General features: G+C 52.6%; 2 protein-coding genes across 2 annotated transcripts in view; one reads left to right on the top strand and one right to left on the bottom strand.

Annotated features, from left to right (window-relative positions):
- Nucleotides 1-21400, bottom strand: part of PGS1 (phosphatidylglycerophosphate synthase 1) — a 584793-nt gene that overhangs the window by 454790 nt on the left and 108603 nt on the right. The gene's annotated exons all lie outside the window — the stretch shown is intronic.
- DNAH17 (dynein axonemal heavy chain 17) overlaps nt 1-21400 on the top strand; it is a 161541-nt gene that overhangs the window by 69701 nt on the left and 70440 nt on the right. Inside the window, exons 20-30 of the mRNA XM_049701566.1 lie at nt 2899-3007; nt 3326-3429; nt 5286-5426; nt 8531-8674; nt 10523-10705; nt 13279-13533; nt 15066-15235; nt 15731-15953; nt 17555-17671; nt 17767-17853; nt 19221-19373. Coding sequence (XP_049557523.1) covers nt 2899-3007; nt 3326-3429; nt 5286-5426; nt 8531-8674; nt 10523-10705; nt 13279-13533; nt 15066-15235; nt 15731-15953; nt 17555-17671; nt 17767-17853; nt 19221-19373 — 1686 coding nt within the window. The remainder of the gene's footprint in view (nt 1-2898; nt 3008-3325; nt 3430-5285; nt 5427-8530; nt 8675-10522; nt 10706-13278; nt 13534-15065; nt 15236-15730; nt 15954-17554; nt 17672-17766; nt 17854-19220; nt 19374-21400) is intronic.

Here is a 21400-nt window from a genome sequence, read left to right as displayed (position 1 = left end):
CCCCTTAGATGCGCTTCTTTTTTTTTTTTTTTTTTTTTTTTTTGCGGTACGCGGGCCTCTCACCGTTGTGGCCTCTCCCGTTGCGGCGCACAGGCTCCGGACGCACAGGCTCAGCGGCCATGCCTCACAGGCCCAGCCGCTCCACGGCATGTGGGATCTTCCCGGACCTGGGCACGAACCTGTGTCCCCTGCATCGATAGGTGGACACTCAACCACCGTGCCACCAGGGAAGCCCCACGCTTCTTATTCTTAACGTACTTTCTGTTGCCGAGAGAGACCCCAGGCCCCCAGACTGCTAATATCTATTAATGTTTGAGCTAGGTGAGTGTTGGAGTGGGGCTTTAAGGGATCTGCTGGGGGGTCTGGGAAAAATGCCCTAAAGGTGTGGATTTATTATATAGGCTGCTGGAAAATAATAAACAGGGCATATTAAATGGATCTCAGCGCTGTGAGCTGTGTTTACTCTGGGCAATCACAAAGGCATAATAACATTTAGCTCTTGTCTGGGCTATTCGTGTAATTGTTTAATATCCAAACTCTGATAAATGGAATCAAGATTTCACATTGACTCACTTTTCATTCCGTCAGTGCTTTCTTCTGCTCCTGTCTGGTTTCCACTGGTAATAGCTGTTAACCTTTATTTCTCTGCCATACCGTACCTTTTCTAAGAGTTAATTGTCTGAAAAGGGGGACATGGGTGGGGAGGGGGCACCATTTAAAGTACCAAATATATGTCAAGGATTATTGTGAGTGGAGCTGGGAAAACTGGACGGCTACGTGTAAAAGAATGAAATTAGAACACTCCCTAATACCATACACAGAAATAAACTCAAAATGGATTAAGAGACCTAAATGTAAGGCCAGACACTATAAAACTCTTAGAGGAAAACATAGGCAGAACACTCCATGACTTAAATCACAGCAAGATCCTTTTTGACCCACCTCCTAGAGAAATGGAAATAAAAACAAAAATAAACAAATGGGACCTAATGAAAGTTAAAAGCTTTTGCACAGCAAAGGAAACCATAAACAAGACGAAAAGACAACCCTCAGAATGGGAGAAAATATTTGCAAACAAAGCAACTGACAAAGGATTAATCTCCAAAATATATAAACAGCTCATGCAGCTCAATATTAAAAAAGCAAACGACCCAATCCAAAAATGGGCAGAAGACCTAAATAGACATTTCTCCAAAGAAGACATACAGATTGACAACAAACACATGAAAGGATGCTCAACATCACTAATCATTAGAGAAATGCAAATCAAAACTACAGTGAGGTATCACCTCACACCAGTCAGAATGGCCATCATCAAGAGATCTACAAACAATAAATGCTGGAGAGGGTGTGGAGAAAAGGGAACCCTCTTGCACTGTTGGTGGGAATGTAAATTGATACAGCCACTATGGAGAACAGTATGGAGGTACCTTAAAAAACTGAAAATAGAACTACCATACGACCCAGCAGTCCCACTACTGGGCATATACCCTGAGAAAACCATAATTCAAAAAGAGTCATGTACCACAATGTTCATTGAAGCTCTGTTTACAATAGCCAGGACATGGAAGCAACCTAAGTGTCCATCGACAGATGAATGGATAAAGGAGATGTGGCACATATATACAATGGAATATTACTCAGCCATAAAAAGGAATGAAACTGAGTTATTTGTAGTGAGGTGGATGGACCTAGAGACTGTCATACAGAGTGAAGTAAGTCAGAAAGAGCAAAACAAATACCATATGCTAATATGTAGAATCTAAAAAAAATAAATGGTTCTGAAGAACCTAGGGGCAGGACAGGAATAAAGACGCAGACGTAGAGAATGGACTTGAGGACACGGGGAGGGGGAAGGGTAAGCTGGGACAAAGTGAGAGAGTGGCATGGACATATACACACTACCAAACATAAAATAGATAGCTAGTGGGAAGCAACCGTATAGCACAGGGAGATCAGCTCTGTGCTTTGTGACCACCTAGAGGGGTGGGATAGGGAGGGTGGGTGGGAGACGCAAGAGGGAAGAGATGTGGGGATGTATGTATATGTACAGCTGATTCACTTTGTTATACAGCAGAAACTAACACACCACTGTAAAACAGTTATACTCCAATAAAGATGTTAAAAAAAAAAGAATTATTGTGAAAGGCAAATAGCATCTAATGTACAATTTGAATTCTATGTACATCCCTCACTTTAGAGAGTAGACCTGTCCTTGAAAACTTACATGTAAATCAAAATGTTGCCAGATAGGACAATATTCCAAAGCACAACTGGTGCTTGTTATTTAAAGGAATAATTAATGAAAACTGTATACACACTCTGTCTTTTTTTTTTCTGTTCTGTGAATCGAGGTTTTCGAGTGTTACATGAATTTCTTAGCTCAGGGTAGACCCGTATCGAGCCTGTATGGAACCTACCCTACTGTTCACTCTGATGCTTTAACAAGTGAAACAGCTTCTCCACAAATCCTGGACCTCCTTTGTATGATCACATTCCGAGCCTTAGATCATAGGCAAGGCGATGTTCTGAGAAACGCCCCAGAAGTGTCCCAGTTACCAGTGTGTATTCCTCTGATTTTCTTTTTATGATTCTAAGCCGGATATTTTAAGCTTTGGATTACGTACGCACTGTTTTTGCATTAGTGAATTCCCTTCTCTTTCTACCCCATAACATGGGTGATTAGGAGTTAAGTATATACGTAAATCCTTGGTGATAAAAAATAATTTTAAAAGTTGGAATCTCCTGAACTTTGATGTACACATAATTCCCAATTAAATAACACTAACTGTAATTGGTTTGGTTGGGATTGAGTAATAAACACCCTTACCAGGAGACGATTTTAAATCTGCTTGGATTTGGAACAAAGGCCCTGAAACTGTAGCCCTTGTTTTGCAGATAATGACCACTGTGAAGGACGTAGAATTTCCACTGATAAAGTCAGAATTGGAAACAATCGATGTCAAATTGTTGGCCGCTGAGACGACCTTATTCTGGAACGGCCAAGGTACAAAGGCGACATTCATTCCCCCTTAGGTTGAACTTGGGTGAGGGGGATGGAGGGCCGGGTCCAACCTGTCGGCCACCTGGAGTTCCTGTGGAATTAGTGATCCGCCTACGTGGGGATAGGGAGACCTTGTTTCCCAAGAGACACGATGTGCTTTATTCCTCAGTGTTGCCTTTTGGGAAGCTCTCCGCGATTTCCTCTGCTTCAGGCTCCGGAGAAGCGGACAGACTCGCCGAGCATTGTGTTGTAATAACGAGTGTTAAGCCAGCCCTTGCTAAATCGTTCATTTTGTAAGATCCCTTTATGCTTCTGTTTTAGGTGTGTTTGAATATATTCAAGAGATGCGAGAAATGCTATACAACTTGCAGAACAGGATACAAAAAGCAAAGCAAAACATAGAGGGGATTTCCCAGGCCATGAAGGTGAGTAACCTGCAAAGCACAGAGCGGGGCTTAAATGGGGACCCCGGAGAGGGTCCTGGGGAAACGGGCCCCCTCGGAGACGATCACGGAAAGTGCCCAAGGCAGTGGGGGCCTGCTGTGTGAGGCTCTGGGCTGTACCATGGTGACGTCAGGGTGGCCCCAAGGCAGAAGGGCCCCTGGTCACTCTGCAGAGCTCCATTCCATCTGGGTCTGTTGAGCTCAGCAAGTGTGTGGGCAGGTCCCTCCGCCAGGTGGGTGCCAGGAACGAGGGTGGGGGTGGAGATGCGCTCAGACTCGGCCCCACCGGGAACACACTCATCCCTCGATGCAGAGCAGCACAGGTCCTTGCTCTCAAGCCGCATCCAGAAAACTGGGGGAAAGCCTTCGCTAGCACTTCCCTCCCCCACCATGGTTTGTCATCAGTGGCTGCACTTGCAGACACCTGCCCTGGGCCAGCGCTAGTTTGTTCATTAGAAAACACCTCTTCTGTTTTGAGACCCCTTTGGCTTATCACGGTGTGAAACTCTTTCCTTCGTTACAATTGACGTTCATTTCATCACCATCCACTTAGATTTAACTCAATACATTGTAAGCAAAAGCCATTGCTCACCCCATTTTTTTCTGATTTGTTTTCTGATTCAGTTTTCTTTCAATCAGATTATTTCCCCAAGTAATTGCCTCAGAAAGGGTGCATTGATGACCTACTTTCTGAATCCTTGCTTTCCAAAACTATCTTTCTTTGGATGTTACCTATAGCTGTCTTGTCCAAGTAAAGGATTTTCTGATATGGTGCTTTTCTTTCAGTAGCCTAGAAGCATCCCTGTACTCGTCTGCTCTGGCTGCCATAACAAAGGACCAGAGACTGGGCAGCTTAAACAGCAGAAATGTATTGTCTCATAGTCCTGGAGGCTAGAAGTTTGAGATCAAGGTGCCAGCAGGGTTGGTTTCTTCTGAGGCCTCTCTCCTGGGTGTGTAGACGGCCGTCTTCTCCCTGTGTCCTCGCACAGTCGTCCCTCTGTGTCTATGTCCTAATCTCCTCTTCTTATAAGAACACCAGCCATATCAGATTTAGGCCCACCCTAATGACCTCACTTTAATCATCTCTTTAAAGACCTTCTCTCCAAATGCAGTAACATCTGAGATGTTAGAGGTTAGAGCTTCAACATATAAATTTGTGGGAGGAGGCACAGTTCAGGCCACAGCCACCCCTGCTTATAGCCTCAATGTTGAAAAAGCTGACAAAGGTATGACTTCCCTTTGCTGATATATTTGATATTTCCTCTGAAAGATATTTTTTGACTTTCCTGTTCTCTCCGTCCAGAGGTAGGTAGAGTCCTTGGTCATCTTCAGTGTTCAGACGTGTCACCAGAGTGTATCCAGACGTGTGTCTCCTTTTGTTAATGTTCCCTGGATCCACAAAGTACTTTCAATCCGAAAATGGCAACCTTGCCTCAGCCCCCAGGCACCTTCTCCAGTCACTCATTCTCTCCTGTGTGTCCCTTTCTGTCCTGTACTCTGAGCATCTCCACACGTGTCTCCAGATCTGGCTGCCATGTCCCGTCACCCCCAGCTCCTGAGGTTCCCCGACAAGAGGGTCAGACACTCCTTCCCCTAGAGGGGCTCCTTTGGGGCCTGACTGGGGAACATGCACAGAGATCTCTCCGTGGTCCTCCAAGGCCCTGGTTGGTTTTGAGTCACATCATTGGAGGCTCTCTGGCCAACAGTCCTCAGCGGCCCCTTGGCCTCTGCGAGGCCAGCCTAGGATGGGGACACTCACTCTCAAGGCTGTGTAGGAGAGAGTAGGGCCAGAAGCTTTTTCTTCAGACACTTCTCTCCCGCTCACCTTTTCCCTCCAGGACTGGTCGGCCAACCCAATGTTTGAAAGGAAGGACAACAAGAAAGAGGCCCTGTTAGACTTGGACGGGAGGGTGGCCAACCTCAACAAGCGCTACACCGCGGTCAAGGACGCCGGCCTGAAGATCCAGTCCATGGTCATGGTAAGCAGCTGCCCGGGAGGGCCTTGGAGAGGCCATGGGCTCTCCGCAGCCAGGGAGGGAGGAGGGAGAGCTCGAGGCTTCAGAAAACGTCAGGCGTCTAAGACCTTTAATCCAGGAGTCCGATCTTACAGTAGCAGACCCTGCTAACTGCTCCCCCGGAAGTCTGATTCCTCTTGTCACGTGTCTGCCCTCCTCCCCTAAGGGTGTCAGAGCCCCCTCCCCCCACCCCACATGAATCGGTGTGGACAAGTGACACCTTCGTACCAAGTCCCTGGGAGAAGCTGTATCACGGCTTCCCACCCCTGAGTGTGAGGAAGGCCCAGCAGCACGGAAAGAGAGAGGAGCACAGGATGTGGGTGCCCTGTGGTGTTTGGGTGCCAACACGTTGAAACTGGGATAATGTGCGGGCATGTGCTTGCTGGGCTGCCCGGCCTGAGGGTTATTCCTTTCTGCCAGCCGTCTCAAGGGTCCTTGGGCCCGGGGCCCCACAGGCACGGGCACGGTCGGAGGGGGATGCAGAATGGGAGCCTCATGCCCCTGGTAGCTCTGCCTGATTCCTGGCAGCATGGGGTTCTCGCGCCTTCCTCTGTCTTCCTCCGTCCGTGGCCACTTTAGCCAGCTTGCATTTTCGCCTATTTCTGAGGCAAATGTGAAAGGTGCAGCTCTGCGTTGGCCTGGAAAGGAGAAAACTGCCCGCCCCCCCACCCCACCGAGCTCAAGATATTTTCAGGACAGTTTTTCGGGGTTTCCCAGTGCATGGTGCAAATCATTGCTATGGCCTTAAATGATGGGTCGCCACATCCAGACAGACCAGCAGGCCCCCCAGGAGGAGGGTCTGTGCTGGGCTGTTCTCATGGTCAAGTCATTGATTGGAAGGTCATTGCACCTGTGGAGTGACTTGACTGGACCAAGAAATATTTTGTCTTGTTTCCAGATCCTCTTCCTTTCCCCTTTGCCCTGGTGCCAGAAGGGCCAACGAAATTAACATGTTAGACTGCAAAAAGGTTATTTGGAAGAGTTAACCGATTAACCTATTAACATTACCAGATGTGTTGGAAACAACATGGGAGAGATAAATCTAGCTTAGCATTGGGAAGAGGTTCACAGCACACTAGCCCAGCTGGAGGGGGAGCCAGGAGGGAACAGGAACCCCAGTGAGGCAGAGGCCAGCGAGCAATTGACAAGGCTTTGTTATCACAGCATTTGTCAGAGTCCTCTACTCCCATAATGGTCATTTGAACCATTGTTACACTGAAGTTATTTAAGCCTGTGTCTTCTCTCCCCTATTAGAATATAACTGCCTGAGGGTACAGACTGGGTCACATTCATCTTTGTGTTTTCCTGTAGCACTCAGTGTCTTACAGTTTCATCTATCCACCCACCCATCCACCCACCCATCCACCCACCCACCCACCCACCCACCCACCCACCCATCCATCCACCCACCCAAACATCCATCCACCCACCCAAACATCCATCCACCCACCCATCCATCCACCCATCCATCCACCCATCCACCCATCCATCCACCCATCCACCCATCCATCCACCCACCCATCCATCCACCCACCCATCCAACCACCCACCCATCCAACCACCCACCCACCCACCCACCCATCCACCCACCCACCCACCCACCCATCCACCCACCCAAACATCCATCCACCCACCCAAACATCCATCCATCCACCCATCCACCCACCCACCCACCCACCCATCCATCCATCCATCCATCCATCCATCCATCCATCCATCCATCCATCCACCCACCCACCCACTCACCCACCCACCCACCCACCCACGCACCCACCCACCCACCCACCCATCCACCCACCCACCCATCCACCCACCCACCCATCCACCCACCCATCCACCCACCCAAACATCCATCCACCCACCCAAACATCCATCCACCCACCCACCCATCCATCCACCCATCCATCCACCCATCCATCCACCCATCCATCCACCCATCCACCCATCCACCCATCCACCCATCCACCCATCCACCCATCCACCCATCCACCCATCCATCCACCCACCCATCCACCCATCCATCCACCCATCATCCATCCACCCATCATCCATCCACCCATCATCCATCCACCCATCATCCATCCATCCACCCACCCACCCACCCACCCACCCACCCACCCATCCATCCATCCATCCATCCATCCATCCATCCATCCACCCACCCATCCATCCACCCACCCACCCACCCACCCATCCACCCATCCACCCATCCACCCATCCACCCATCCACCCATCCATCCACCCATCCATCCATCCATCCATCCACCCACCCATCCACCCACCCATCCATCCACCCACCCATCCATCCACCCATCCACCCACCCCCCACCCACCCACCCATCCACCCACCCACCCACCCACCCATCCACCCACCCACCCATCCACCCACCCACCCACCCATCCATCCATCCATCCATCCATCCATCCATCCATCCATCCATCCACCCATCCATCCATCCACCCATCCATCCATCCATCCACCCATCCATCCACCCATCCATCCACCCATCCATCCACCCATCCATCCACCCATCCATCCATCCATCCATCCATCCATCCATCCATCCATCCATCCATCCATCCACCCACCAGCTCCTGCTCTGTTCCAGGCATACTACTTAGTGCTGGAGGTATAATGGTGGAAAAGACAGTCGATCCCTGTCCTCGTGATGCCTGGCATCAAGGGGAGGTACAGACCAAAGACAAAATAATTCAGAATTGTCATCTGTGCCATCACAGGCACAAATAACAAATTGCTAGAGGGAACACAGGTCGGCGGGCAGGGACAGGAACCAAACCTGAGATGAATGGGGGGTGGTCAAGAAGGGCCTTTGTGAGGAGCTGACATTTGACCTGAAACCTAAAAGATGAGAAGCCACACCTGGCATGAATGGGAGGGAGCAGCCTGCAGGAAGAGCCTGGAGGGTTCAAGAAGCCGAAAGCAGACCACTGTGTGTGGAGGGTGTGAACGAGGATGAGGGTAGCCCAGGGAATTGTTGAATAAATTGCCTAAAGAGGGAACAGGTGGACCAGTGAGACGACAGCCAGCCACGTGGTTCTGTTTGCAGGAAAATGCGGAACTCTTCAGAGCGAATACGACGAGCCAGCCCTGGAAGGATTATGTCAACTACGTTGACAGCATGGTCTTGGATGAATTTGAGCATTTCATTCGCACGTCTCTAAATCACCTAATGGACAACATGGTTGTAGATGTAAGTTACAAATGTGAGATACATATATGCATATACATATATGTGTATTATGATATTATAAATATGAGAAAGGTTGACGCTGGAATCTATAATCTGTGGTTTCCTGATGAAAGAACAGACTGTCATGTTACAAATGAACAGACTTATTAAAGTCTTCCCAGGGTGACCAATTCGTCCCGATTTTAAACCTGAAAGTCCTGCGTCCCGGGACCCTGCTCAGTCCCAGGTGCTCAGGACATCTGGTCCTTAAATATGCTGCAGCGTAAGTGGGCTATAGAACACCTACAGGGATCTGAGTTGTCCTATGCTGCTGCCAGGTGAGGAAAAGCGGGTACCACTGCCCCCTCCTTATGCTGATTGGGGGTGGGAGGTGCCCTCCTATCGGCAACATCAGCCCCCAGCCCGCTCAACCCTCTGCTGAATTGAGTATAAGCTTAAACCAGGTCAGCACTGTGGCTTTGCTGGTTAATTGCATCCCAGCCTGTTCTCCAAGAGCTATTCCCTGCCCATGTCCTTTTCACTACAGTGGTTCCCAAGTGATTTTGAATACTGCCAGGAGGGCAAGATGAGAGACACTCTCCCCCGCAAAGCCTACCCGCAGGAAAGGATGGTGGGCACTGCAGTGAGATGCCCTTACACAAGCTGCAGAGGGCGCTTGTCCCCAGAAAATCACAGACCCCAGATTCTGTTGATGAAAGTAGCCGGCATTACCAACTGTTAAGTCTCACTAAGCAAGGCACAGTGACACGGTATCAGCAATGAAGGTAGCTAATTTATAGTGAACTTATAAACTAAATTATCACTACAAAGAGAGGAGAGTCACGATCAAAAGCATGATGAGACCCCGATAACAAAGCATCCTCAGAAAATCCCAGGGAGCCCCCGTGTTCGTGAGTGGCCAAGCAGTGGGAGCGGACCCCTGAGCCAGAGGCTTTAGAAAAGTCTGGTCCCCTGAGTTTGTGACAACAGACCTCTCCCACTTAGCAGCTCACTCAGGCACTAGTGCAGACCCCGCCCTACTCAGTCATAGAACAGGGGTCTCAAGCCAGCCACCCACAGGGCCAGCATGGGACTACGTTTGGAGGAAGATCAGTGGCCACAGAGCAGGTCCCGAGGTCACCCATGGGCTTTGGCCCGCACTTTGAGGCTCGCCGGTACGTTGGGCGAGCCTCTACCCTGTCCCCTTACACATGAGGCTGCAACTCAGCCTCGCAGCCTCCCAAGAGGGAGGCTCCCAAGAGGGAATAGACAGGGTTATGGCGTGTGTGCTTTAGAAACAGAACCTCCAAGGGACGTGAGGGCTTGTCCTTTCTGGAGCTCAGCGGAGACCATCCTGCCTGTCTGTGACACTCCCTGCCCCTGCCCCACTGAGCACTGTGGCCACAGCTGCTGACACACCTGAGACAGCCACCACCCCACGCGCTCTATGTGTTAGTCGTCCCTCTAGTCCTCACGGTAACCCAAAGAGACGGGGACAGTGATTGCCTCTGTTCTATAGAGCAGCTGTACTCATTTTGTATATTTGGGGAAACTGGGAAGCCGAGGTATCGCCCAAGGCCACGCAGCTAGACAGTAGCAGATATGGGCTTTGAACGGAGGTAACGGGTCTCCTCGGCACTCACAATCACTGCTGTATCCCGCCCTGGACACCCAGCCTGCATTTGGCCCGATGGCGTTGCATTTGGTTGTGTAGCTCTCGCTCAAGGGCCCTCAGGAAGTGTGTTCTCTGCAGCGGCCCCAGCCAGCAGGAGTCAGCCGTATACCTTGTCTGGGGCTGGGGTGAACATCCGGGCACTGAAAATGGTTCAGCCCAGGGCAAGTCTTTGACCCCATGACGGCCTGTTTCAGGAGAGCATCGCACCGCTGTTTGAGGTCCGCATGGAGCTGGACGAGGATGGGCTGGTCTTCAATCCGTCCCTGGAGGTGGGCGGGGAGCAGGGCTTCCTGGCGCTGATCGGGAGCCTGGTCACTGACATCTACAATGCAGCCAAGCTCATCCCCAGGCTGGCCAAGGGCAGGATGAACTACAAGGTCAGTCTGGGCTTGGTATGGCCCCACCCCTTTCCCTGCCACCAACTGCTACCCCTAATGGGTCCTGAAGGTGAAGAGGAGCCCAGAGGCTTCCATTCCATCGGGTTCCCCAGGACGGTGGCCCAGATTTCTCTCTCCACTCCTGAGATCCCATCTTTCTCCCCAGAGCGGCTTCTCCTCGGTCGACCTGGTTTTCATTCCCCTGACAGCTCCCCACCCCCAATAAGACGCCAAGTGTGCATCTCCACCCTCACTGGTACTTCACTCCCTCCCGTAATTTAAACCCCGTGATCCTCTGAGCATGCAGGCTCTTTGACAGATGCGCCTTGCATGGGCTCCCGCACCCATTTGCTCTGAATGCATTAAACACCTAATGTGCATCTGACACGTAAAATGCAGTCAGATCAGATCCCGGGGATGCAAAGGTGTGGGAAATTCAGCCCCACCCCCCGCCAAAGGGAGGTCTGAGAAGGTGTGTTTGTCGGAGCATGGTTTGTGGGGCAGTTAAACAAAAATTGGAAAAGACCTAAATGACCATCAAACACAGGTGTCCTTCAGTAGATTCCGGCCCATCCAGACAAAGGCATCCGGATGAATCCCAAAAGGGAGCCCGGGATGGAAAGCTGCTCGCGACACGTTTGTTATTAAGTGTTTAAGTTGTGGAACAATGTTTAGAATGTGATTTCATTCATTCAAACAAAACAAAAGCCTGCCCTCCTATGGATACACTCCAAACTGTTAAGAGTGCTTGCTTCTGGGAAACAGGATCGGGGTGAGGATGGTAGGAGGACAGGGGACGCCAAGGGAGCTTTTTATTTTACGTGCTTCTGCCTCATTTGAACTTTTTGATAGTGGGCGCGTATTATTTGTAATAAATATTTACAGCAAGATGCTCTGTGCTATTAGGGACAGAGGTATGTGTGCATGTGTGAGTGAATGTAGTGATGTGAGGACATGAGGAAATACCTGGCAAGGTCAAGGACAGCTTCCCAGAGGAGCTGACGCGCGTTCTGAGTCTTGAAGGATGGAAGGGGATTTCCAGGCAGAGAAAATGGCTTGAGGATTCCTGAGCCGCAAAAAGGTGGTATTTCTGGCCCAAGTGCACACAGCAGGCTGTTGCACAGCTCAGAATAAAGTGAACTATGCCACCAGTGGTCAGCTCAAGAATACACCCAACACAGAGCTGGACTCCCACGTGTGCTCCAGAATCTGACAGGATGCGCATCCGGGGCTCCTGCACCCACCCGGGGTCCCGAGGGGCTTGGCATGATGAACAGGACAGAACAAAGCAGAATAAGGGTCCCGGTGATCAGGCCGTACCCCAGGCTGTGCACGCCCCGCTCTGGTCTCGTTTGTATCCATGAGATTTTAATTCACAGAAGTGACCGAGTGACTACATGGAGAGGTCAGTGCCATTGACAGAAAACGTTAATGTCACTCACAGTTCCCCTGGAAAGGAGAAGCACGGCTGGCTACTCAGGGTCTCGGGGGAGGCAGCAGGTTGGTCAGAAAGCAGAAGCAGGACGGAGGGCGGAGCCCAGGCCAGAGGCTTTGCTGGGGTTTCTGCGGGAAGGTGAGACAGGACCAGGGAAAACACTCGGGGCCAGCCAGTCTGCACATCGGCGGCTCAGGGCTATGGGGGTCGTCTCCAGTTATCTGGTACCTGGCCCTGGGTGATGGGGCAGGGGGAACATGGGCTTGGAGTGTGAGGGTTAGTTAGATAAAGTAGGCAGTTGGGGGATTGGCTGGTTTTCACGTGAAAGGTGTGCTCCCACCCCAACCCTTTGCTCTCTTAGTATTGGCTGGCCCTACGAGGGGCAGTCTCTCCCCAGCCAGCAAGATTTTTTAAGATGCCAAAGCTTCTTAAGATACAGGAAATTTTAAAAACATGGTTAATACACACCCTCCACCTTGAGATTCTCCAGTTACATAAGGCAATCACTGCCTTTTCGCTAACACCAATTTGGGTTGGGTTTTCTGTCACTTGAAACTCAGAGCATCCTGTCCAGTCCGGGCCTCCCGTGCTCCTACTCCGGCCATCATGTGGTCTCCACGCAGGTCCTCACACATCTGCTTCCCTCCCAGCACAGGGCCTTTGCACGTGCTGTGTTGCTACTCTTGCTCTTTACCTACAGTCCATCAGTTCTCAGACCAATGGTCACTTCCCCAGGGAGCGTTCCCCCACCTCCTCCCTGTTACACCTGAATGCAAGGGTCAGAGTCATGATGTCTCGTTTCTGTGATTTTTTTGGTGAAAATCTGACCCCACTCCTGGGCTGTCTACATCACATGAGCCCTGTCGACACCCCTAGGGCCCCCTCCCCCTGCGTGCACACAGCAGATTCTGAGTAGCTACTTAATGAATGAAGCCACGTGAGTCGTCCTGGGGTTTGCCTGGCAAAAGTCACGTCCAGTGTATCTTCTCACGGGAGAACATTGCAAACATTGTTTGCAGATGTCCCTGCGTCCCATCTAGAGAGGTTAGCCAACTTGCACCAACAGGGAGCCACTCTCCAGGGCGGGGAGACCACGGGCGAAGCGCTCACCCATCTGCGCCCCTCCTGCCCCTCGCAGACCGACCTGGAAGACATGACTGACCTCATAGAGATGGGGGAGGAGCTGTCCAACCTGGTCATCAGCGCCATAAAGGAGGCTGAGGAGTACCAGGACTCCTTCGAGCGCTACGCCTACCTGTGGATGGACGACCCCCAGGAGGTCATGAAGAGCTTCCTCATCTATGGGCACGCGATCAGCCCAGAGGACTGGGACCCCCAGGCCGAGGAGACCCTCCCCAAGATGCCGCCTACCCTCGCCCAGTTCCAGCAGCAGGTGTGTGTGAACCTCACCCACCGGCTTCCTCAACTCCAGAATCCCTGCCGTGGAGGGGCACTGGACTTGATTTAAAACTTGGGTGAACATTGTTTTTACATTTTTATTTATTTATTTATTTATTTATTTTTGGCTGCGTTGGGTCTTCGTTGCTGCACGCGGGCTTTCTCTGATTGCGGCGAGCGGGGGCTGCTCTTCGTTGTGGTGTGTGGGCTTATTGCCGTGGCTTCTCTTTGTTGTGGAGCACGGGCTCTAGGCTCGTGGGCTTCAGTAGTTGCAGCACACAGGCTCAGTAGTTGTGGCTCGTGGGCTCTAGAGCGCAGGCTCAGTAGCTGTGGCGCACGGGCTTAGTTGCTCCGCGGCATGTGGGATCTTCCCGGACCAGAGATCGAACCTATGTCCTCTGAATTGGCACGCGGATTCTTAACCACTGCGCCACCACGGAAGTCCAGGGTGAACATTTTTTAAATGTAAGTTTTATTATAATTCAAGTATGGAGAGACCAACAGATCAGCAGACGCCTGCTGTGAAAAGAGAGGTTGCGACTCACGGCTCCCAAGAGGAGGGGGACACTCCATGCCATGCAGGGCCACGTAGGGCCACGTGGGGAGGCACCAGCGTCGGGCACGAGGCCGAGGGAATGAGGGGAAAGCGTGGCTGAGAGCCTGAACTGTGGTCTTCATGGGGAAGAATGGGCAAGGCGGGGCGAGCAGGCTTAGGATGGGCTAGTTTGGATCAGTGATTCAGGGGCGCACTGGCTGTCCCGGGTTGTCAGGGGCCTGGCCCTGGGGTGATTAGGGCAGGGGGACAGTGGCCTGGAGTGTGAGAGCCCCATAGAGGCGGCGGTTGGGTTGTGAGCTCTGGTTGGTTGTTTGCATGTGAAAGGTGTGGTCCTGGGGGGTTGTCTGCCGTCTCTAGGACTTGGCCAGCCAGGGGGCAGGGGCAGTCCCTCCAGGGTCAGCGAGGCCCCCAGTACCAGAGCGTCAGTAATATAGAGCATGATGGGAATTCCCTGGCAGTCTGGTGGTTAGGACTCAGAGCTTTCACTGCCATAGCCTGGGTTCGATCTCTGGTCAGGGAACTACAATCCCGCAAGACGTGCAGTGCGGCAAAAAAACCAGGATATAGGACATGAGAAAACATAACGAACTTACAAAACTTCACCTCTTTTCCTGAAGCTCCGTGAGGGTGACCCAGCCACAGGGAGATGCACATGGGGTGGGGGGACAGCTGGCTGGTGGAGCTTGAGAGCCCAAGGATGTGCAGCAGCATAGAGTTAAGGGATGCCCCATGGGTGCCCGGGACCCCATTCACCCCTTGAAACTTTTGGCCCCTGCTGGCCTTGCTTGATGACGTCCGTTTTTGACAGGCTGTCCCGTGTCAGGGATAGACTGCTGGGCCGCAGGGCACCCCGGGGGTGCTGGGAGAAGGAAACTAGTGCCTCGTAAGGGCCTCCCCCACACACACGTGCTGTGCTGGCCCCAACCCCTGGCCCCGGCAGCCCGACAGATGAACGGGGTTGTGTCTTCCAGATCGACTCCTATGAGAAGCTGTATGAGGAGGTGTCCAAGTGCGAGAACACCAAGGTGTTCAACGGCTGGCTGCAGTGTGACTGCCGGCCCTTCAAGCAGGCCCTCCTCAACACCATCAAACGCTGGAGCCTCATGTTCAAGCGGCACCTGAGCAACAACGTGGTCAGCAGGTGGGCCCCAGAGGGCCATGTGTGAGGGGCACCTGCAGGCAGCCTTCCATGAAGTGTCGGTTGGACACCTCCTCCCCCAAACCGGGTGGCTGTTGGGGTGAAGGTCAGGCTCAGAGGCCGGCAGCCCCACGGAGGGTGGGTCCCAGCAGGAAGGTGTCACCTGGCAGGGCGTGGAGGTCCTGGTCCCTCGGTCATTGCTTCTTTACTGAGCACTTACCGTGTCTGGGCTACAGATGCCAAGGAACCGTTCAGGAGCCGAGTCGGGCAGGGAAGCCTGGCGTGAAACGTGCCGGTGGTACCCGTGCAGTTACAGGTGGGGTCGGGGCCGGGAGGGGCGTGGAGCCAGGAGAGCGTGTAATCCAGCTCCTCTGTCCGGGAGGCCCAGCAAAGGCTGCCCTGAGACGTGGCTCCATGCGGGACTCGCCGACCAGGCGAGCCGGTGAGGCACAGGGGTGCTGGGCAGGCACCCATCACAGGCGGCCTCTCGCCCACCAGCCTCGCAGACCTAGAAGCCTTCATGAAAGTCTCCAGGGCGGGCTTGATGAAGCCTCTCAAGGAGGGGGATTATGACGGCCTCGTGGAGGTGATGGGGCATCTGATGAAGGTCAAGGAGAGGCAGATGGCCACCGACAACATGTTTGAGCCCCTGAAGCAGACCATCGAGCTGCTCAAGTCCTATGGGGAGGAGATGCCCGAGGAGACGCACGTGAAGCTTCAGGTAAACAGGCCTGAGGGGCCCCCGCTGGGGGAGCTGGAGCTGCGGGCAGGGCCAGAGCCAGAGGAGGGCGGGCTCTTGTGCCGGAGCCTGCAGGCTAGACCTCCTCTGCTAGACATGGGGTCCCCGTGGAATGGCAGGGTGGGAGGACAGGGCTCTCTGGAGACAAGGGGACAGTGAGGCGGCCTCCAGAAGGGGGCGGCAGTAGCTCTTCCATTTGATTGGCGTTTCAGTGGATAAAAAGTACCTTCAAGTCCCACACCTGCTCCTGAGCGCAGCAGGAGCCTGGGCACGAGGGCTGGGGGACCAAGAATGGGGTCAGCAGAGACCTGATTGGGTGAGGGCGCCCAGAAGGCCCGCAGCCGGCCCCGGCCCCGCGTGGGACAGGTGGGCCACAGCAGGGAGGCTGAAGGGGACTTCCAAAAGCCCAGTGCTTTACAGCTAATTCGCAGAGCGTCAGCTGTCGGCGTCAGAGCAGCTGTATGTGCAGCTGGGCTGGGGCGGTGGTAGTGCAGAAGCTGGGTGCTGAAGCCACAGCCCAGCCACCCCCCTGGAGTTTGTCTCCTCCCAGACCTGGCTGCCTGCCCCCCGCTTCTCTGCCCTGGCTCTGGGACTGGTCAAACAGGTGTGACTCCCCCTGCCGGGAGGCACTAACTCCAGCCAGTGCCCGAGACCCCACAGCACAGGGGTGACAGGATTGTGTGTCGATTGTGGGTCGGTGGCCGCCGTGATCTCCGCGGTGATCTCATGCTGCCCAGGCCCTGCTTTAGAGCACGTTGTGTTTTGCCCCAGCTGCCCCACCCGGGGCTCAGCTAAGGACCAGGATTCGAACCGTTTGTGGCCGGGCCCCAGGGGCTCCAGGGCTATGAACAGGGCGAGCGGTGAGATAAAAATTCTGACAAACATTTGAGGTGTGTCGCTGCCAACAGACTATTAGTTAATCGTAGAAGAATGTGAAACAATGTCTATTTGTGGGTAAAGAATTTGGGGGCTGGGATTTTTTTCTTTAAAATATTTTATAATAAGTACAATATTTGCCCAAGTGTGGAGAACTTGGAAAATACAAAAATTCGTCTGATTGCTAAAGCCATTCTTGCCATGACAAAATCGTAGAAACGGAGGACAGGTTAGTGGCTGCCCAGGATGGGGCGGGGGGCGGTGCTGGGTACAGGTACAAGGAGGTAACACAAGACAGTTCCCTCACCGTGATGGACAGCAAGGTATGTGGATCACGGCGGGGGTTATGGGAATCTATACATGAGGTAGAATTGCCTAGGACTGCACACGCCCACGACGCATGCACTCACACACACACACACACGTGCATGCATGCACACGACACACGCACACATGGATTCAGCTTAAAACACAGGGTGAAAACCGCCAAGTTCCATCACCTGCTAACAGAAACGCCCCAGTGTCGGATGCCGGTTTGGGTGTCGAGCCTCTGCTTTGTGAGATGCCACCACCAGGGGAGGCTGGGGGCGGGCACACAGGACTCTCTGTGCTATTTTTGCAACTCCCCCTGAGTCTGTAATTACTTCACAGTAGAAAATTTTAAAAAGAGCAGGAAAAGGAGTGGTCCTTGGCCTTTGCCTGTGTAGGAACTGCCGGAGCAGTGGACCAACACCAAGAAGCTGGCCATCCAGGTGAAGCAGAACGTGGCACCCTTGCAGGCCAACGAGGTCAGCATCCTGCGACGGAAATGCCAGCAGTTCGAGGTACCACGGCCTCAGGGGGCGGGGCGGGGCGCAGCGTGCACCGCAGCTGGGCCCTGGGGCGGGAGCCTGATGGCTTCCACGTGGTCCTCCTGCAGCTCAAGCAGCACGAGTTCAGAGAGAAGTTCAGGCAAGAAGCCCCGTTCAGCTTCAGCGACCCCAACCCCTACAAGTCCCTCAATAAGGTACTTCTGCTCAAGGAGGAGATGGGGTGGTAACTCTGGGGACCCTGATGCTTTCTCATCCTTCCTCAAGCTGTCATTCTCATGAGCCCAGAAACGTGGCCTTGATGGGACTGGGCTCGGGGCCGTGCACGTGTGTGTGCGTGTGTGTGCACATCTGAATATCCTTCGAGCCTCACAAACCCACCCTGCGGCTCAGCCCCTCCCTCTCCTAGGTCCCCACGTTCAGCAGTTTGCTGTCCCCTCGGGCTTTGCACTCACCCTGCTCCCTGGCGCCTTCTTCTCCCTGACTCGCCACGTGCAGCTGGTGGCCAAGCCTCACCTGTGTCCCCTGGTTCCCACTGCCCAAGTTCATGGTCAGTGTCCAACGTGCCAGCTCCATGGCCCCGGACCAGGCAGCCCATTCAGGCTCAGGCCCGATGGACTTCCACCTGGCAGGGGCGTTTGGGGTACATGGGGCCTGGGGGGCCCCCAGGAGCACAGGGGGGCACCGCAATGCTCCCGGCACAGTGCTCAGCCCCCACTGTGCCCGGGCCCCAGCCCACACCTCGACCATACTCTGCAGTACCACAGGCGTGAGTGAGCGCAAGGGCACCCCAAGATGTCCTTTAGGGCCACCCCACAGTTTCCCTCCCCCGAGCCTCTGCTCTTTCCCCTGCTCAGCCTCGAAGCCCACCCTTCCCAGAGGCCAAGATCCTGCCCTCTCTACATGGGCATTTTCTCAGTCACGCCCCCAGCCCACAGCATAGATGCCACCATTCTCTCCTTCGAGCCCCCCGAGCACTTAGCCGTGGACGCAGGCTAGGCTCTTTGAAGAACTCCCCTGTCAAGTCTGTTTAGGAACCATGTCCATGGTGAGAGAGGCCCGCAAGGCAGGGTGCAAACACTCAGGACCCCCTGTGTACCCAGTCGAGAGTGGTACACACTCCACACCAAAGCTTTCGCAGCTGCTCGCACTTAGTCGTGTGGCTCAGGACGAATCTTTTTTTCCTCCTCATTGCTTATCTAGATTTTTCTAGTTTTCAAAGCAATCAAGCATTACTTATATACATTTTAATACAATACAAATATATACAGTGAGAGAATGGGGGAGGTTCTGGGAAGTCAGAAAATGTTAGGAGGAAGTCTGGCATTCATGCAACATCCATTACGAGTCAGTCCTCACACCTGAGCTCGCCGAGATGACCCACCCTCCCATCAGAGGAGAAGCTGGGGGCGGGCGGGGGGACCGCTGCCCTCCCAGCTGGAAAGTTTGCCGCCACCCTGTGTGCGTGGTGTTGGCTCTGGGCTTCACGGGGACGTGGCGGGGGAGACGGGGAAGGCTCCGCCGAGTGCCGGCACCCTGTTCACCGGCTTCTGCACGCCCCCAGCAACAAAAGAGCATCGCGTCCATGGAGGGCGTCATGGAGGCTCTGTGCAAATCCGGGAGCCTGTTCGAGGTCACAGTGCCGGACTACAAGCAGCTCAAGGCTTGTCACAAAGAGGTCCACCAGCTGAAGGAGCTCTGGGACATGATCATCATGGTGAGGGGGGCGCCAAGCCTCAGGGGGCGGGATTGGGGGGGCTCCACGGGCAGCATCCCAGCACCAAGAGGGGGCGCTCCCGTTATCCTTCCGTAACAGCCGCCTCTGATGGTTGATGGAGGCAAAAAGACGAGTAGGAAGCCTCACTGCTCCTGGTATCAAGGCTGTGTGTCCACAGCGGATGTGCGCGTGTTCGCTCCCCAGTCTCACCTCTTGGCTCCTGTATTTCCAGAGATATTTTAGCTCTTCTCTCTTTTTATTTTTTATTTCATTTTATTTTATGTTGGAGTATAGTCAATCAAGTGTTGTGTTAGTTTCAGGTGTACAGCAAAGTGGTTCAGTTATACACATACATGTACCTATTCTTTTTTTGGGGGGGGGCAAGGAATAGCGACTTTATTTGGAAAGCCAGCAGACCGAGAAGATGGCCCACTGGTGTCCCAAAGAACCTTCTTACCTGAGTAGAATTCAGGCTTCTTGTATACTAAAAGGGGAGGGAGTGTGGCTGGTTGTTGCAAACTTCTTGGTGCTGAATCCTTTGTTCTTGCAGCTGTCCACATAGTTCTGGTCACAATGTTGACCTTCAACAAGACAAGTGTTATTTTCTGTTCTGCAACTTTTTAATCTCTATATGAATGGAAAAGTGTTATACCTTTAAAGGTCAAGCCCGGGAATATTTCAAGCTATAGGTGACATTCTTTTACAAAGGTGCAGAGCCAGTAGGACCATGTATCTATTCTTTTTCATATTCTTTTCCCATTTATCACAGAGTATGGAGAGGAGTTCCCTGTGCTAGACAGTAGCTCCTTGTTGGTTATCTTTTTTTTTTTTTAATAGATAATGGCTTAATTTTATTAAAAAAAATTTTTTTTGGCCATGCCGCGAGGCATGCAGGATCTTAGTTCCCCAACCAGGGATCGAACCCGTGCCCCCTGTAGTGGAAGCACAGAGTCCCAACCACTGGACCGCTAGGGAAGTCCCTGGTTATCTTTTTTTTTTTAGAGAAATTAAAGTATTTATTCCATATACAATTTAGGTTTTTTTTAAACTTTTTATTTTATATTGGAGTGTAGCTGATTAACAATGTTGTGATAGTTTCAGATACACAGCAAAGCGACTCAGCCATACATATACAAGTATACATTTTATTTGTTTTGTTAATATATTTATTTTTGGCTGCGTTGGATCTTCGTTGCTGTGCGCGGGCTTTCTCTAGTTGCGGCGAGCGGGGGCTACTCTTCATTACGGTGCGCGGGCTTCTCATTGCGGTGGCTTCTCTTGTTGCGGAGCACGGGCTCTAGGTGCGCAGGCTTCAGTATTCGCGGCACTTGGGCTCAGTAGTTGTGCCTCTCGGGCTCTAGAACGCAGGTTCAGTAGTTGTGGCTCACGGGCTTAGTTGCTCCGCAGCATTTGGGATCTTCTCCAACCAGGGCTGAAACCCATGTTCCCTGCATTGGCAGGCAGATTCTTAACCACTGCACCACCAGGGAAGTCCCTACACGTATCCATTTTAAATACAGCAGTGTGTACCTGTCAATCCCAAACTCCCAATCTGTCCCTCCCCGCTCTTTCCCCCTGGTGACCATGAGTTCGTTCTCTAAGCCTGTGTTAGCTCTTCTCTCTTGTGCTCTTGAACGAACTTCAGAGTCTCTGAAAAATCCTCCTCCCTCCAAAAGAAAACTCTTACGACTGTAGCTAGAGTTAAATCTACTCCATGAGCAAATCTGGGGAGAATTCCCCTCTTGACAGCCGTATTCACTGTCCCCACCCAGGAGCAGGCTCTGTCTTGTCAGTTATCTTTTTTTTTTTTTAATTACATCATAGTGAAATGCTCTAAACGTCTTCATCTTGACCATGCTGAATCTACCTATTCCTCGCAGAGAAGGGGAAAAACATCTCTGGAGCCCCAGGCTACCTCACAACCACCCCCAAAGAGAGCGAACCCATCGATGCCTCTCGATGCTTTGTTGTTTTCGCAGTTCACTGACTTCAAGTCTCTTGTGCATGAACGACATTACTGAACAGTC

The sequence above is a fragment of the Orcinus orca genome, chromosome 19 (assembly GCF_937001465.1).
Source record: "Orcinus orca chromosome 19, mOrcOrc1.1, whole genome shotgun sequence".
NCBI classification, from domain to species: Eukaryota; Metazoa; Chordata; class Mammalia; order Artiodactyla; family Delphinidae; genus Orcinus; species Orcinus orca.
This window is presented reverse-complemented; position numbering and strand designations above follow the sequence as displayed.